At 46.0% G+C, this 15,436-nt stretch overlaps 2 protein-coding genes across 4 annotated transcripts; both read left to right on the plus strand.

Annotated features, from left to right (window-relative positions):
- Positions 1 to 1,986: 1,986 nt before the first annotated feature.
- On the plus strand, positions 1,987 to 8,000 carry LOC109751556 (uncharacterized). 2 transcript variants are annotated; one of them, XM_020310435.4, is made up of 3 exons: positions 1,987 to 2,047; positions 2,690 to 4,363; positions 4,502 to 4,825. In XM_020310435.4, exon 2 carries the CDS (start codon positions 2,825 to 2,827, stop codon positions 4,352 to 4,354), a length of 1,530 nt encoding a protein of 509 aa, XP_020166024.1. In that variant the 5' UTR covers positions 1,987 to 2,047; positions 2,690 to 2,824; the 3' UTR covers positions 4,355 to 4,363; positions 4,502 to 4,825. The 2 variants fall into 2 exon arrangements, with proteins under 2 accessions (XP_020166024.1, XP_040255950.1); XM_040400016.3 differs by lacking the exons at positions 1,987 to 2,047; positions 4,502 to 4,825 and adding an exon at positions 7,825 to 8,000 and having other exon boundaries at positions 2,719 to 4,363.
- Positions 8,001 to 8,281: 281 nt separating this feature from the next.
- LOC109751557 (uncharacterized) lies at positions 8,282 to 12,737 on the plus strand. Of its 2 annotated transcripts, XM_020310436.4 has the most exons (3): positions 8,282 to 9,894; positions 10,545 to 10,637; positions 12,036 to 12,737. In XM_020310436.4, the coding sequence occupies exons 2-3, from the start codon at positions 10,554 to 10,556 to the stop codon at positions 12,477 to 12,479; spliced, it is 528 nt and encodes a 175-aa protein (XP_020166025.1). In that variant the 5' UTR covers positions 8,282 to 9,894; positions 10,545 to 10,553; the 3' UTR covers positions 12,480 to 12,737. The 2 variants fall into 2 exon arrangements, with proteins under 2 accessions (XP_020166025.1, XP_020166027.1); XM_020310438.4 differs by lacking the exon at positions 10,545 to 10,637 and having other exon boundaries at positions 9,643 to 9,894.
- The last annotated feature ends 2,699 nt before the right edge of the window (positions 12,738 to 15,436 follow it).

Below are 15,436 nucleotides of genomic sequence, written 5' to 3' on the forward strand. Positions count from 1 at the left end.
CAATTCTATTAACCCTCAGGAATTTAGCTTGAGCATGAAGTGACACATTTCACTGTTTGAGTTTGAAACTATTGTTTTAAAAAACAATAATTATTTAGTAACACTAATATTTCTGGAATAATTAGTTTGACCATTGTTTGACCACTGTTTGACCAGATTTGACCAAAATTTAAAAAAACTGAAATAATTATTTAGTAACACTAATATTCTAGAATAATTAGTTTGACCATTGTTTGACCACAGTTTGACCACAATTTGAAATTTTTTGAATTTTTTTGCCTCTCCAGATCTTAAAAGCCCCGTATCCTTTTTTCTGTTAGGTTTTTGAGGATTTTGAAAATGTTTAACGGGGTTCCCCCAGTTAAATTCGGATGTAACTTTTCGAGTAGATGGTTTTTCATATAAAAAACTTTTTCATCCGAGTTCGTATGCAAAAGTTATGCCCATTTTAAGAAATTCCAGAGAGATTTTGCAAATAAAGTCGAAATTCATATTTGTTAATTTTCCCAACAACTAGACCACATATCACATGGGAAACTTATTTTATTTTATTTTTTTTGACATTTCCATCATTTTCTTTTGTTTTTTCTAAAACTGAAAAGGCGATCCACCGGGGGGGTAGAGTTTGAAAATGAGGCCTCAAATCCCTTTAGTCGTGGTTGGCCAGACCAACCGGGACTAAAGGTCTAAGCTTTAGTCCCGGTTGGTCTGGCCAACCGCGACTAAAGGTGCGGGTCATTAGTCGCGGTTGGCCAGACCAACCGGGACTAAAGGTCTAACCTTTAGTCGCGGTTGGCCAGACCAACCGGGACTAAAGGTCTAACCTTTAGTCCCGGTTGGCCTGGCCAACCGCGACTAAAGGCCTTCGGGCCAGCCTGAGGACCTTTAGTCCCGGTTGGCCAGGCCAACCGGGACTAAAGCCCCCCCCCCCCCCCCCCCGTCCGCCAGCGCGCGCTGGGCCCAGATAGTTGGTCGCGGGTCTTCTCCCGAACCGCGACTAAAGACCCCTTTGGTCGCGGTTCGATTATTTTGGGGACTAATGGGGGCGTATGGAAGCCTCTTTTTCTACTAGTGAAATGTTCCAAGAGAAACCATGAAGGTTACTGGCAGCGGTTATTTTCACTTTTGCTTGCATGTAAATTTGGATCACACATGCCAGATCCACCCCTCCCTGCTTGCGGTTAACGTTTCGCGTGCATGCTCTCTCCTTCCCCTTACGCCTAACAGCCCACATATGCATGGCTAATAAAAAAAGTTAAGATTACACGAGCACCATTTAAGGTGGGGGCGGGGTAGAACGACATGAAATAATTGCGACTTGACTGTAGTGCCTAATAAATTGGGATCCGAAATTTTGCTTAGCTTAACAAACCGAAAAGAAGGGAGCATGTTATTTTGACGAAATCACTAGTTGAGGAGTACTTGTTGCGAAGATCACTACAACCTCCTCAAGTTGCAACAAGTGGCGCGTTGCATATGTGCCATTTGTCGCAACCTGGGAGTTTTCCCCTTTTTTCGTAGATCTGTTTATTCAAAACGTTTTATCTCTTAGCGTCCAAATCTCGAATCGCTTTCACCGTTGGATTCCTCGCGTCGAGATCTTTAAAACTAGATCCCATGTTGATAGGTTTTGACGTTTGTTTTTTTTTCAAAAAAAACAAACGAAAAAACCGAACCGAGAGCACGGGTTTTTTCCCTTTCGAAAGAGGCACGCCCGTGCCTCCCATGAAATCACAACCGTGAGCAAAACCATGACTCTCGCGGAAGGAAAAAAAAGAGGAAACACGTTTTTTTTTGTTTCCGAGGAGGCACGGCCATGACTCTCGCGAAAGCACAACCGTGCCTCTTGCGGAAGCAAAACCGTGACTCTCGCGAAAGAAAAGAAAAACAGAAAACGCGTTCTTTTTTCCGTTTCCGAGAGGCACGGCCGTGACTCTCGCGAAAGCACAACCGGGCCTCTCGCGGAAGCAAAACCGTGACTCGCGAACGAAAAAAAACAAAAAAAAAAAGTTTTTTTCCGTTTCCGAGAGGCACGACCATGACTCACGTGAAAGCACAACCGTGCCTCTCGCGGAAGCAAAACCGTGACTCGCGAAACAAAAAAAATAAATAGAAAACGCGTTTTTTTCCGTTTCCGAGAGGCACGGGCGTGACTCTCACGAAAGCAAAACCGTGCCTCTCGCGAAAGCAAGACCGTCACTCTCGCGAAAGAAAGAAAAACGTGTTTTTTTTGCGCAATTTTTTTCATGATTTTTTTTATCGAAAAGCTAAGGAAGACCGGTGGAAAACCAAAACGTCGGAAAAACCGGGAAAAACCCCATTAAAAAAGCAGAAAACGCGTGCGGAAAAAAAATTCATTAATTAGTTGCTCTCGGAGTTTGAATTGGCCACCTGACTTGATTCCAACTAGCAATTACATCTCACAGCCGAACAACACAACTTGAGTCGAAGCCCATTTGTTTCTTTTTTATGTGAATGGAAGCCCATTACAATTCCCACTTGCTATTGTTCACCCAATTCAGTTCTTGCATCACAATAATGGCATCCAAACAGAGCTTAGGTTTTTTGAGATCCCAGCCCAAGATGATTATAGTGTATGGTAGGAACGCCTCCTACAAACCGGCCCAGGTTTTCATGGGCCGTGTGCCGCCGCCGGCCTGCCTGGCGCCTGTGTCCCACACGTTATTAGTCCAACCCCAATCCTCTCGGCTCGCCCGTGACAGCGTGTCTGGAAATCCCAATCTCCGCCTCCGCCTCCACCCCGCACCTGCGCCGAACCTAAAACCCTAGCTCGCCTCCCCCCTCCCCGCCCCGCCCCGCCCCCATGGCGCCGAAGAAGCGGAAGGCGGATCCGGCGGCGGCCGCCGGCGCCGACCCCGCCGCCCACCACGAGAAGCCCGAGCAGAAGCCCCGCGTCGGGACCATCTACTACCCCATCACCGACGACCCCCCGGAGCCGGCCGCGGACGCCGCCGCCGCCGCCGCTCTGGAGGACGAGGACCTCGCCTACGACTACGAGGAGGAGGACGTCACCAAGCTGCTCGAGCCGCTCTCCCGGGAGCAGCTCGTCGCGCTGCTCCGCGCGGCCGCCGAGGCCAGCCCCGCCACCATGGCGGCCGTGCGCCGCGCGGCCGAGTCCGACCCCGCCAGCAGGAAGCTCTTCGTGCACGGCCTCGGCTGGGGCGCCGGCGTCGAGGACCTCCGCTCCGCCTTCTCCCGCTTCGGCGAGCTCGAGGACTGCCGCGTCATCACGGACAAGCAGTCCGGCAAGTCCAAGGGCTACGGCTTCGTCCTCTACCAGTCCCGCACCTCGGCGCTCCGCGCCCTCCGCCGCCCCCAGCTCGAAATCGGCGGCCGCCTCGCCTTCTGCCACCTCGCCGCCTCGGGCCCCGCTCCCCCGGCCTCCCAGTCCCAGAACCCTAGCTCCAACGCCAACGCCAGCTCGGGCGCCACCAACAACAGCGCCCCCGCTTCCTCCTCCTCGCTGCCTGACAACATGCAGCGCAAGATCTTTGTTGGCAACGTGCACGCTGATGTTGATGTAAATCGCCTCTATGAGTACTTCTCGCAGTTTGGTGAGATTGAAGAGGGGCCGCTGGGCTTTGACAAGAGCACCGGCAAGCCCAAGGGGTTTGCGCTGTTCGTTTACAAGTCTGTGGACAGTGCTCGCCGTGCCCTGGAGGAGCCTATGAGGAATTTTGATGGCAAGATGCTCAATGTGCAGAAGGCCATAGATGGGAGGACAAAGGGCTCATCTGGGTCGAACTCGAATGCTAACAATGCCAATGCCACCGCTGCTTCTACACAAATGACCGTGCCCTCTATTGCCGCCATTAATCCATATGATCCATCAGCGTATGGTGCCACTGCTGTTCATGACATGGGGTTCGCCCAGCAAGCTGCCTTGCTGGGGATGGGTGCACAGCAGCAAGCATTTGCGCAGCCCAATACTGCAATGCTGGCCATGATGGCAGCCGCGATGCAGAACCCAGCCATGCTTGCATCGCTAAATCCAGCTTTTGCTGCTGCTGCATTGGGCGCCGGGGGGCAAGCTGGCATTCCTGGTTTTGGAGCTCAGGGCTTTGGGACACAAGGGTTTGGGGCTGCTGGCGTCAATTTTCCAAATGCAGCAGGTCTTCAGGGAGCTGCAGCATATCAAGGAGGGCCTCCTGGTTTTCAGGGGACACCTGGGTTCCCCACTTCTGCTGGGTTTCAGGTCGGCCAAGCAGCTTCCCAAACGGGCACTACTGCAGCGGCCACTGGTGCTGCTGGTGGTTATCAGGCTGGGGCTGCTGGGCAGGGCCAAGTGTCCAATACCCAGATTGGTGGCACTGGTTTTCAGGGTGGCTATTGACAGCACTAGGTATATCAACTCACAGCCTCTTCCATTCCAATGCCACACTCACTACTATTGATTTGAGTTCTTTCAATCTCTATGCATTCTATCTGAGTTGGTGATTTTGCTCTATAGATTTCTGATTGATTCTCCCTATGTTTTTAGTTTGGCATCTGCTGGTCGTGGTTCGTTCGTGTGGTTTTGCATTCGGATGGATTTTGAACCTGTGTTGGTGCCGAAGTATTGCAGAAGGGCTGTTGACTTTTACTGTCAGATGCTTTCGAATCAGATACCTTTGTGGCAGTATTTGCAGAAGGAACTTTCTTGAAGTATTTATGTTGTTTCTATTGCCAACTATGTACTTTTCCAGTTGCAACTTCATCATGTACCTTATAGTTCTGTAGTTGGTTTCATGTACTGCAAGTATCTGTATTTGGCTACTTGGGTTGTCGTCTGGTCTTAATGATAATGTCGAATGGTTTCTGGGCACTTGATCTCATTCTGGTTGCAGTTGCAGTGGGATTTGTAGGAATGGGATATCCATATCTTTTTGCATCCATCCTGGTAATTTCTGGCTTGAGCTTGAGTTTGACAGCTGTGGACTTTTAAATCTTTAATTATAGGGAGCTTTATTCTCTTGGAAGTTGCTTCTTAAAGTGGCCACTGTTTTACTTTGGCCATGAGACAATAGGTTTAAAGCGCGCCACATTATATACAATCTCAAATCGGCTGTGTGCACTTAAGGGTGGTGATTAACTGATCATAATTCATTAAAAGAAACTAGACCAATAGGTGCTAGCTGTGGTGGCTTTATAGTTAAGGAGAGACAACCATGAGGCCCACTGCAGAGCACAGGGCTTGTACACAGGTAGCAGGCTTGGTGCACGCCCGCGCACAACACCTATAGCCAACTCGACGATCAGTTTCTCAACTGATCGTAATTCATAAGGAACATTCTCTTTGAGGCATGTTCTTTAAAAAGTATCTTGAACTCATGTTTGTTAAGTCTCATTGCGCAACCAGTTGTGCCTTGGCTTTTCGTAAGTAGGTTCCTAAATTGATTAATTATTCGGTAATGGTATATTCATATTTTTTTGAAATGATTTGATCTTCTTTTCACCTCCCTGTTCTTGCTGGTGGTCTTGGTTTCAGCCAAGCAGTCCGTAAGTGTACTGGTCAACAATGCTGTCTTATGTTGCGTTTGTATAGTGGGTTTGATTAACAATTTGGGCTCTACAAAAATGATAAAAATCATTGCGTTCCAATCCAAGTAGAGAATTATCTGATATCCATCATATTCTCTGCATGTTATTCAGCTTGTTGCTGTGTATGTAGCAAAATCCTGGATGCGGTAGCTGAAGTTGATGTTGCACAGTTGTCCATTTTTTCCATTTTTGTTACGACAACAGTGACGTAGTTTAAATATGTCTGATGTTTAGGCAAGAAATAGGCACATCTGGAAATAGTGAAGTAGATTCTGGTAATTTCTCACTTGACGCCGAGTTTGACAGCTGTGGCCTTTAAAATCTTCAATTATAGGGAGCTTTATTCTCCTTGGAAGTTGCCTCTTAAAGTTGCTTCTTAAAGTGGGTCCTGTTTACTTTAATGGTAGTGTCGACATTCAGTCTCTTAACCGATCATAATTCATCAGAAACATGACCTCTTGAAAGCATGTTCTGTGCAAACTAAGTGTCTTCAATTTCAATGTTATTATAAAAGATCAAAGCATAGCGTTCAGAACTCATGTTTGGTCAGTCTCTTTGCGAGACCAGTCATGCCTTGGCCTTTCATAATTAGTTTCCTGGGTAGGCATTTCTTTTTGTTGTACCACACTAAACGAATCAAATTTCCGATGATGTTAATTGCTTGTGTTACATTTGCTGATCAGCTAACTACAAACGTGTAGCAAAATAGATAATTATAGAATAACAACAATTGATATTTGATTTGCAATGATTTGATAATTTGTTTGGCCTTCATGTTCTTGATTTTAACCAGGTCAGTCCAAACATCACCAGAAGTCTACTGGTAAACAATGTCGGGTTTTGTTGGCTTTGTATAGCTGGTTTGATTGAACAATTTGGGCTCTAGAAATATGATGTAAATCATTTCCTTCCAATCCAAGTTCAGGCTTGTTTTGCCTCTATGTTTTTGCTGATGATCTTAGTCCAAACATCAGCAGAAGTCTATCCACTGTTAACATTGTCGGGTTTTGTTGGCTTTTTGTAGCTGGTTTTATTGAATAATTTCGGCTCTAGAAAAATAATAAAAATCATTCCCTTCCAAACCCAGTTTAGGCTTGTTTTGCCACCATGTTCTTGCTGATGATCTTGATTTTAACCAAGTAGTACAAACTTCACCAGAAGTCTGTAAACAATGTTGGGTTTTGTTGGCTTTGTATAATGGGTTTGATTGAGCAATTTGGGCTTGAAAAAAAATCATTCCCTTCCAATCCAAGTTTAGGCTAGTTTTGCCTCCATGTTCTTGCTGATGGTCTTGATTTTAACCAAGCAGTCCAAACATCACCGGAAATCTACTGGTAAACAATGTCGTGTTATGTTGGCTTTGTATAGCGGGCTTGATTGAACAATTTGGGCTCTGGAAAAATGATAAAAATCATTCCCTTCCAATCCAGGTTGAGACTTATCCGATATCTGGCATTTTCTCTGCTGGTTATTCAGCTTTTGCCTCCATGTATTTGAAGATCTATCGTTGAACATTTGTAGGCATATTTTCCGTACTTCCCATTTTTGTTGTGTGGATCCAGAAATAGCTAATTAGGTTCGAATAAAGAACTTTATCATACCATGGCTGCGTTGGTGTTGAAGTTCAATAAGGTGCTTAGAGCGGGCCAGTTATGGAATCAGCAGTGAGCTACTACCTGTCTTTCATTTGTTTATTAATTTTCTTCTTTCCAACGGACGGAGTGTTTTGACAATGCTTATGCTTTGAGCCCTTGATAGCGTGTATTTGTTTGGTTCTGGCAAGTATCTCATGAATATTTATGCGGTTCTACCAACATATAAACGTCTGAATGTTTCGCTAGTACTGGAATATAAATTTGTTAAGGCTGGTCAGTTCAATTATCTAAACACGTTTCTTCTCGGCTTCTCGCCCATAATCTTAGTTACCTTGCTTCACTTATCCTTTTCAAGTAGCTACCATTGCTGTGCTTTTGAGCCTTTTTTGTTTATGTTTAGTGTGAGGAGTTTGTCCCTTGCTGCATCGGCGTCTTTTGTTTTCTGCTTTCCACACCGTTATGGTTGCAATCCTACTGTCATAAAGCTTCTGTTGTGGGATGTTGGAAACTATGCCTTGAAAAAAACTTTGTTAGACTCTTTCCAATGGATGAAGTGTTAGATTCTTTTCCTGTTCTCTTGATGGTCTGCCAGAGTGTGTTTTGACAATGCTTTATGCTACGTTTGGCAGCTTAGTTTTTTAAATACTGGCGCATTTGGCATCAAGTAATACAGCAGTTTCATAAACAGGTGTTTCTCCAATACCGTGGTATCTTTTGAGTATTTGAGAAAGAGCTCAGCATCTCCTTTTTCTAAACCGAACTGGGAAAAACTCTGGTAGAATTAGCAACTGAAGTATTCATTGCCCAGGTATTAAATTAAATGGTTTTGGAATCACTATGCTGTATCTGTTCGGTTCTGGCAAATATCTCATGAGTGCTTCAATGGTTCTGCCAACAGATAAATTTAATGCCTGAATGTTTTCCTGCACTAGAATATAAATTTGTTAAACCTTGCCAGTCTATGAAATTACTCCCTCCGATCCATATTAATTGATGCTAAGTGCGTCAATTAATATGGATCGGAGGGAGTAGTAAAGTCAATGGCCAAATCAGGATGTAGACAATCACATAAATTGCAGTCCTTTTGGGCCGTGAAGTGATGAAAGTCACAAGCAACAAACTTTTATTGGCTATATAAACACATTTCTGCTTGCCCATAGTCTTAGTTGCCTTTGCCTCTCTTGTCCTTTTGAAGTAGTGGTGGTAATGCTGCGTTAAATGTACCCGTAATGTGCTTTTGAGTCTTTTTTCGTTTATTAGGTTCAGTACGCACAGTTTGCCGGTTGCATGGCTCTGCTGCATCATGGTTGCACTCTTACTGTCATAAAGCTTGTGTTCTGGGTTGTTGGGAACGATGCCTTTGTTAATTTGATTGAAAAAACCATTATTAGGCACTCCTGTCTATAGTTATTTACATGTTGAGCAAGTGAAGATTATCCTGTGATGACGCAAGTGAAGCATGCATACAAGTTTTCATTTCCCGTGGAATCATATTGCTTCAGTTGTCATGGCATTATATTGTTCAAGTCCTTTATACCCTGTTTGTTGGGACCTGTTTTTTCTGGGAAGCTCCAGTTTGACGGCTCGGCTGGATTTTTACTGCACCGATTAGGCCATGCTGGGTGTCGGATCTTGTCTTTTGTTTGGGGTAGATTTCTGAGAGAACAGGTAGATTTGGGTTTTGGTTATGCAGAGCGTGAATTTTAGGAGGCACACAGAGCGGTCGGTGGGTCAGGCAACCTAGAGCCTTTCTTTAAATGGTGCTGACTCGAGCGTGTTTATCAGCTGATATCCAAAGTTTCTTCTGCCTTGCAGAAGTTAGGAATCCTATTCCCCGACTTGCCATCCGCCACAAGCATCCAGCTCGCAAAGTGACACGGTGCCTTTGTGGTTAACGAGATTTTTCCTTTCTTTGCCGTGCGCTGCCTAACGGTGGGCACCTGACATGCGGGCCGGGATCTCAACAGGCCCACATGTCAGTGGCGGAAGTGCAGGGTGCGGCATGTCGACCCGTTTGCTGTCACCATGGACGCCGTTAAGCACGCGTGCTGCTAGACCTGCCGTGTTACGTGAAGAAACGGGGCGGGGCTCCCACCTGATCTGACCTGACGTTGCACAGATATTTCTCTTCTGCCCGATGTGTCACGGCCGTGTTCTCACCTACCCCAGCCGCTAGCCTTCAATGCTTTTTTTTTCCAACATAAACATTTTTTCTTTCAAGAGCTCCCACTACTCAATGCGGTGCAAGGACGCGGAGGGGACACGTCACGCGCAATCCGCCGATGACGCGCTCCCGTCCCGGGCGATGTGTATGACCTCCGGGGCCCGCAGGTGCGGCCGCTCCGCTCCCAACGGGCGGGCGACGACGACCGGCGCTCTCGGTGGGGATCTGGCGCGGCCTGGCTTCACGCTGGCCGTTTGATCCGACGATGATGATCCCTTTCCTTCCGCCTCTCTCTCGAACGGATTTCCTGCCATGCACCGGGTCCTTCTACAAACCAGCGGCACAAAATCTCGGTCGGGTCCTCGGGTTAGCGGAGAATTCACGCGTCTGCCCTCCGCGCACACATCACTGCCCACCTGCCCCTTCTGCCCGTGCTGCCCGCTCCTCTATCCTCTCTCTCTCTCTCTCCAGCATCCTCTTTCTCTCCTTCCTCCCATGGAGTCGGCCTAGTTCTGCCCGTTGAGAGCGCTCATATATCCTCGAGACCTCCAGATCTGTGGTCTGTTGCAGTCTCTGCCTCCTCACAACAACAAGGTAACTAACCTCTCCTGTTTATCTCGCGTTTATTAACGCATCTCAACTACTTTTCACGACTGCTACTAGTAGTATGCATATTGCATAATCATATCTCTTTTGTTCCTCCTGTCAATTAACCCTAGCTGCCGAGAGGTTGGATTTCGCACCTGTTCTAGGCTCTGCTCTAGCAGGCCATGGCAAATTGTGCTATGAGCTCGTTTGTGTGCACCTGCAGAGTCTGAAACCGTCAGGCTTCAGCACAGATTTTCTCACTCGCTGAGAGAAATATACTCCTGCTCTTCTTCCTCGTTTTCTGTATACTCGTTTTCTCTCTTATCTTTGCCTGGCACTTCTGTGAGCTAGCTAGGGGCAGTAGTACCATCTGTTCAGAAGAAAATATGTGTTTTCGCCTCTGTTCTCTGACCTGCTAGCAGCGGAGGATAGGGTGGATTTTTTGCTAGAATTAGGTGCAACAACTTCTCTGGGGAGAACCGCTTTTTTTCTGCCGGCCCAAACCTTGTTGGGAAAGTAAAATGTTGCGGGCGGAGGTTTTAAGGTTTCCTGCTGCTGCTTGTGTGCTGCTGCCTCTGGCTACTAACTAACGGTAAAAGTAAAGCCCCGTCTCTGTGACTGACGTGTTGGTTTCTCCTGCCTGCCCACGTGTTCAGCCCCTGCAGATGGACACCGCCATGCACCCCGCCGCCGGCGACGACGACGTCCTCGCCGACCTGCTCACCGTCGGCACCGGCACCGACACCGAGGTAAAGCCCAAACGAAATCCCTGCGGCAAAAATCACATCTCTCTCTGTCGTTTTACTACTATTTTCGTGTGGGTTACTTTGAAGTTCTTTTTTCACCCTCGAGTAGCATGCGTGTATTTTTTTATATACGAAAAAAGATGTGTGAAAGAAAAAAAAAATATCACGGCCGTTCCATCCAGCTTTTGTACCGTTGCGAGAGTGAGATATGGTTTGGACTTTTCCGGATGCGGAACCGTGTGGTGCGCTCTAGGCTGCAGTTTTCGGTTGTGGGCTTCAGTTCCGTGTGGGTGGGCCCTGCCTCAGCCCGCTCCTTGCTTGCTTCTTTATTACAGCTCCTTGCCACCCGGGCCCGAATATTCGCTCCCCACAGGCCACGCGAATATGCCTTCAGAGATGCTCTCTCTCTCTCTCCCTGAAGAAAAAACTTCGTAGCTTAACATGTAGTCAAGTGACGGTATACGTGCGTATTATGCTACGGTTAATCACTTTCTTAAGCGTGAGCCAGGCTGTCTTTGACGCGAGAGCTGTCGCGCCCACGGCCCCACCTGTCTGTGCCTGCTCGCCATTGAGAGTGACACAGGGGACTTTTCTGTAATTATTTGCGGTGGGGGTCCTCTGACTAGAGATATTTGTGATAGGGTCGCTTTCTCCTCTCACTGTCCATGTTTGTCCACAAAGCCAAGGGGCTTCGCTGCAAGTGAGCACCACATGGTTTTGTCATTTCTGTGCTCCCAACCACAACATGGTCCAGAGTAGCATACAAGGTATGGAACTGCATGGACATGCTTGTGGTTATGGAGGTAGATCTTTGTGTCCTAAATATAAGTCTTTTTAGATATTCCACTATGGGCTACATACGGAGTAAAATGAGTGAATCTACACTCTAAAATATGTCTATATACATCCATATGTAATTTGTAGTGGAATCTCTAAAAAGAATTATATTTAGGAACGGAGGGATTCAGAAGATATATGGGTTGAAGGTAAACTGGCTGAGCTGTGTATAAGTGATAAGACTGAGGTTGTTCAGCCTCTTTATAAGTGAGGAACTGAGGGGTGAGATCAGGCTACACTAGCCTGAAGCTTCAGCTGGTCTGCTCCTTTCCTGCTAAAGTGATTAGCGCTGACAAACAGTGCACAGCAGCCGATTCTAGGATAGCAAGCAGGGTTGTTGTTTGTTGAGCTCTGCTCTTTTTGCTCACTAATATGACTTGCTGAGTTTACCATAAGAAAAACGCATGATCTGCTTCCATGCCGCTTGTTACTGACTAGCTTTTGGTCACTTTTATTAATCCTTTGTTCTTGTGTTGTGTTTGTGGGTTTTTCAGGTTTTGTTTTCAAGCTTTGGTCTGGATGTTGGTATTGTGACTTAACTATGTTTGCCTGATCGTTGTACAGGGCATTATTTGTGGTATGCCAGACTTCAAGATGGGTGGAAAGAGGGGCGATGAATCTGCCCCTACTGATGCTGGTGATGAAGATGGCGAAGATGATGACGGGGATGAGGATGGCGACTTCGCGGAGGGCGAAGAGGAAATCTCGGAAGGAGAGGAGTATGACAACCCCAAGGCCAGTGACGCCAAGAAGAAACAAATAGGCGAGGGTGAGGAGAATGGCGAGGATGATGAGGAAGAACAAGAGGAGCAGGAAGGTGGAGGAGGTGACGACGATGATGACGACGACGACGATGACAATGAGGACGATGACGATGATGACGATGAAGTCGCTGCTGAAGATGATGAGGATGGAGTAGAAGAGGAGGATGACGACCAGGACAACGACGATGACGAGGAGGATGACGACGAGGACTCGCTCCAGCCCCCGAAGAAGAGGAAGAAGTGAAGCCCTTCGACGCGGCTGCTTTAGTCACCATGCGATGAGATGTGCCTGTTCTTCACTGTGTTCTGGAAACTTTCCTTAGAGTTAAAAATGCCCCACACGATCACAATGTGTGGGCTTGTAGGAGCGATTAGAGGGAACTTTGTTGTCATCGTTGTTTTGCTTCTGTGGAGTTGATCGAACAGATGTTTCGCTAACATAATTGTACCTGAGTGGCGAAAGCCTCAAGATTTGAATATGTCAGTCAACTCTTTTTATCTCCTTCCGGCATCGTTCTGTGCAATCTTGTTCAGAACACATTGTGTTGGTAGCTCCTTAAATAAGGCCAAATCACATTGTTGATAGCTCCTGGATTTATCGTGGGTGCTGTCTGGTTTCTGCATAATTCTGCTGATGATGGTGATGATTACGGTAATGTCTAGTTATATGGCTTGTTACTGTAGTTCTCCCTCATAACGGATGGAGTATTTTCTAGATAATTAAACAGAACATCTCTGTCCAAAAGAAAATAAAGAGAACATCTCCCTTGGTCTTTGCACACTGTCCAAGCAGCATGGCTCAGATGTCACACCCATAGGCGTGATCTAGGAAGGTGCCACAGTGTCACTGATGCCACCCTTCAGAGAAGTAGCTCATATCAAAAAGGAAATCGTTACCTCCCTGTTAGGAGGTTTCTTTTTCCCTTTCGCGGTTGCGATTGGTAGGACAATCATCCTCTCCAAGCTTCGTCAAGGAACCCATGGAGCGGCCAATGGCATGAAAAGGATCCCAGTCAGTGCCTCGGCTCCGGCTAATAGTTTAGGTTAGATGACCGGTGGCAGGAGAGGATCCCGGTGCTCCGGCTCTGGCTAGTAGTTTAGGTTAGGTTTTTTTTTGGTAGGGGCGCTAGGTGGGTGGATGGCGGCGTTTCATCTTTGAGCTAGTCTTTTGGGCTCTGATTCACCTCAAGTTCGTCCATCGGACGGAATCAACAGAGCTATGGCCTAGATTTCCGTCGTCTCCTTGGGTCATCGGAATTAGGGTTTCTCGTCGTTCGTGTGCGACGACCAGATTTTGCGTCGGGCGCTTTAGATTGATTCAAGGGTTTAATGTGATGACCGCGGCTATGAGGCGCAGGTCCTTAGGTACATCTGCACTAAGACTTCTCGGCTGTTATCGACAAGATTAAGCTGACTCCTATAGGGGAACAACGAAACGGTGCGTCGGTGGCTTGCTCTAGGTGGTGCAAAGTCCTTGATGTAATTATTGTTATGTTTGGGATGCTTTGTACATCTTATGAACCTTTATAACATATTTGGGTCATTTTTCGCCAAAAAAAAGTGGAGAGTGGCTTATATTTAGATATAGCAAATTAATTCAAATTACAAACATTAAAGATCAGTGAACTTGTATGTTGAGTTCCGATACTATGATGCATTTTCCTGTATTTATCTGGTATTGTTGACAAGCTTTAAACTTATGTGTCTAGAAGCCCAAATAAATGTGTGTGCTCTTAAATTTGTGGCTCAATTTTTCTTGGTCACAAGATAGCCAGTTGTCCAAGGTCTTTTTTCTGTATGAGTTTGATTAATGTATGTAAATTTATACTAAAAACAAAATTGTCCATGCATTGCAACGGGCATAAATAGGTTAATCCATGATTTATCTGCCCATATTAATTTGATTATGCAAAAGAAATATGATTATAACAGAAGACAAAAGTTTATTTGGTAAGTAAATAAGAGGTGGGGCAGTTGAGGCGTCTGTCAAGAAAACCCGATGGAAAATCATATATGGGAGAGGAGAAATCAAACAGGAAGAGAAGGAGGTGAGAGAGCAAACGTAGGTAAGATTGAACAAAATAGGAGGGACTACAGAGCCTTACGTTCTTTTTAAATAGGAGAGATGCATTTAGAATTACAAATGAGGCAATTTGGTACTCTCATACAGTCATACTCCAACTCACTTGTATCTAAAGCATGCCACGTGTTACAAACCCTAGCCACCAACGATCTCCATCGCCCCACTACGTTGGTTCTCCTCCCCGACAGACTTCTTGCCACTGAGACCGGGGATCCGGACCCTATGTAGATTAAAACTTTCTATGTTAATTTTGTGCATCCTTGGCGGTGGGGTAGCCAAGGTGGGGGCGACATAGTGTGGAATAACTAATTATCGTTTGCAAACTCCATCCTCATCCTGGCGTGTCTAGCTTTCGCGACCAACATCGGTGAGCTAGTGGTATTTAAAAAAATCATTTCGTCATAGTGTGACCATGGTCTTTTCTTTCAACAATTCGGCAATGAAGTGTTGGTTTGATAACCTGCCTTGTGAGGATGTGTCTTTAGGTACGGTGCATTCAATGGTTTAAGATTCTCACCACTGATGGTGGGCGGTTGATGTGGCTATTCAAAACCTTCGAAGTTGGTTAATCTCGTACGTGTATGGTCTTATGTGATTTGTTTTCCGAGTGCAAAGAAGAACATCAGGATGTGATTGGTGGAGCTAGAGATGACGAAATTAGAGTGTTCTAATGTAACTTTTAAGTTCATTAATGTTCTTTGCTAGTCTTTTTTGTTAATTCCGTCTTTGATCCGTTCTAAGTCTTCATTTAAAGTTAATAAACTAACATCTTCGGTCTAAAGAAACATGGCACGTAGAGGGAAAAACCCTTAAGTGAAGGGCTCTAATTAATTGAGGGTGTGTGCTCATTGTGTTTGTACCCTTTTGATACTTCATATTGAGTCAATAAAATCCATCATTTATCGAAAAAGCCCACCCTTCTACCTCCTGCCAGAAGGCATCCATCTCTAAGCTGAAAGTCATCGTTGATCGTGTAGAAGAAGGAAGAAGAGAAGAGAAGCTTTCATGTGGGGTCAAGTTTATTTGGGGGATTAAGTTTGGAGGATGGCCTAGACGACAAAAGTTCAACCCTCAAAAGATAAGAAATTGAAGGCTGGGGGATGAGATGGAGCATTAGA

The sequence above is a fragment of the Aegilops tauschii genome, chromosome 2, assembly GCF_002575655.3.
Source record: "Aegilops tauschii subsp. strangulata cultivar AL8/78 chromosome 2, Aet v6.0, whole genome shotgun sequence".
NCBI lineage: Eukaryota > Viridiplantae > Streptophyta > Magnoliopsida > Poales > Poaceae > Aegilops > Aegilops tauschii.

Bases quoted from the DNA above. Each gene is read 5' to 3' on its own strand.
- LOC109751556 (XM_020310435.4), top strand. From the start codon at position 2,825: ATGGCGCCGAAGAAGCGGAAGGCGGATCCGGCGGCGGCCGCCGGCGCC.
- LOC109751557 (XM_020310436.4), top strand. From the start codon at position 10,554: ATGGACACCGCCATGCACCCCGCCGCCGGCGACGACGACGTCCTCGCC. The intron at 10,638-12,035 runs GTAAAGCCCAAA...ATCGTTGTACAG, and splicing joins GCACCGGCACCGACACCGAG to GGCATTATTTGTGGTATGCC.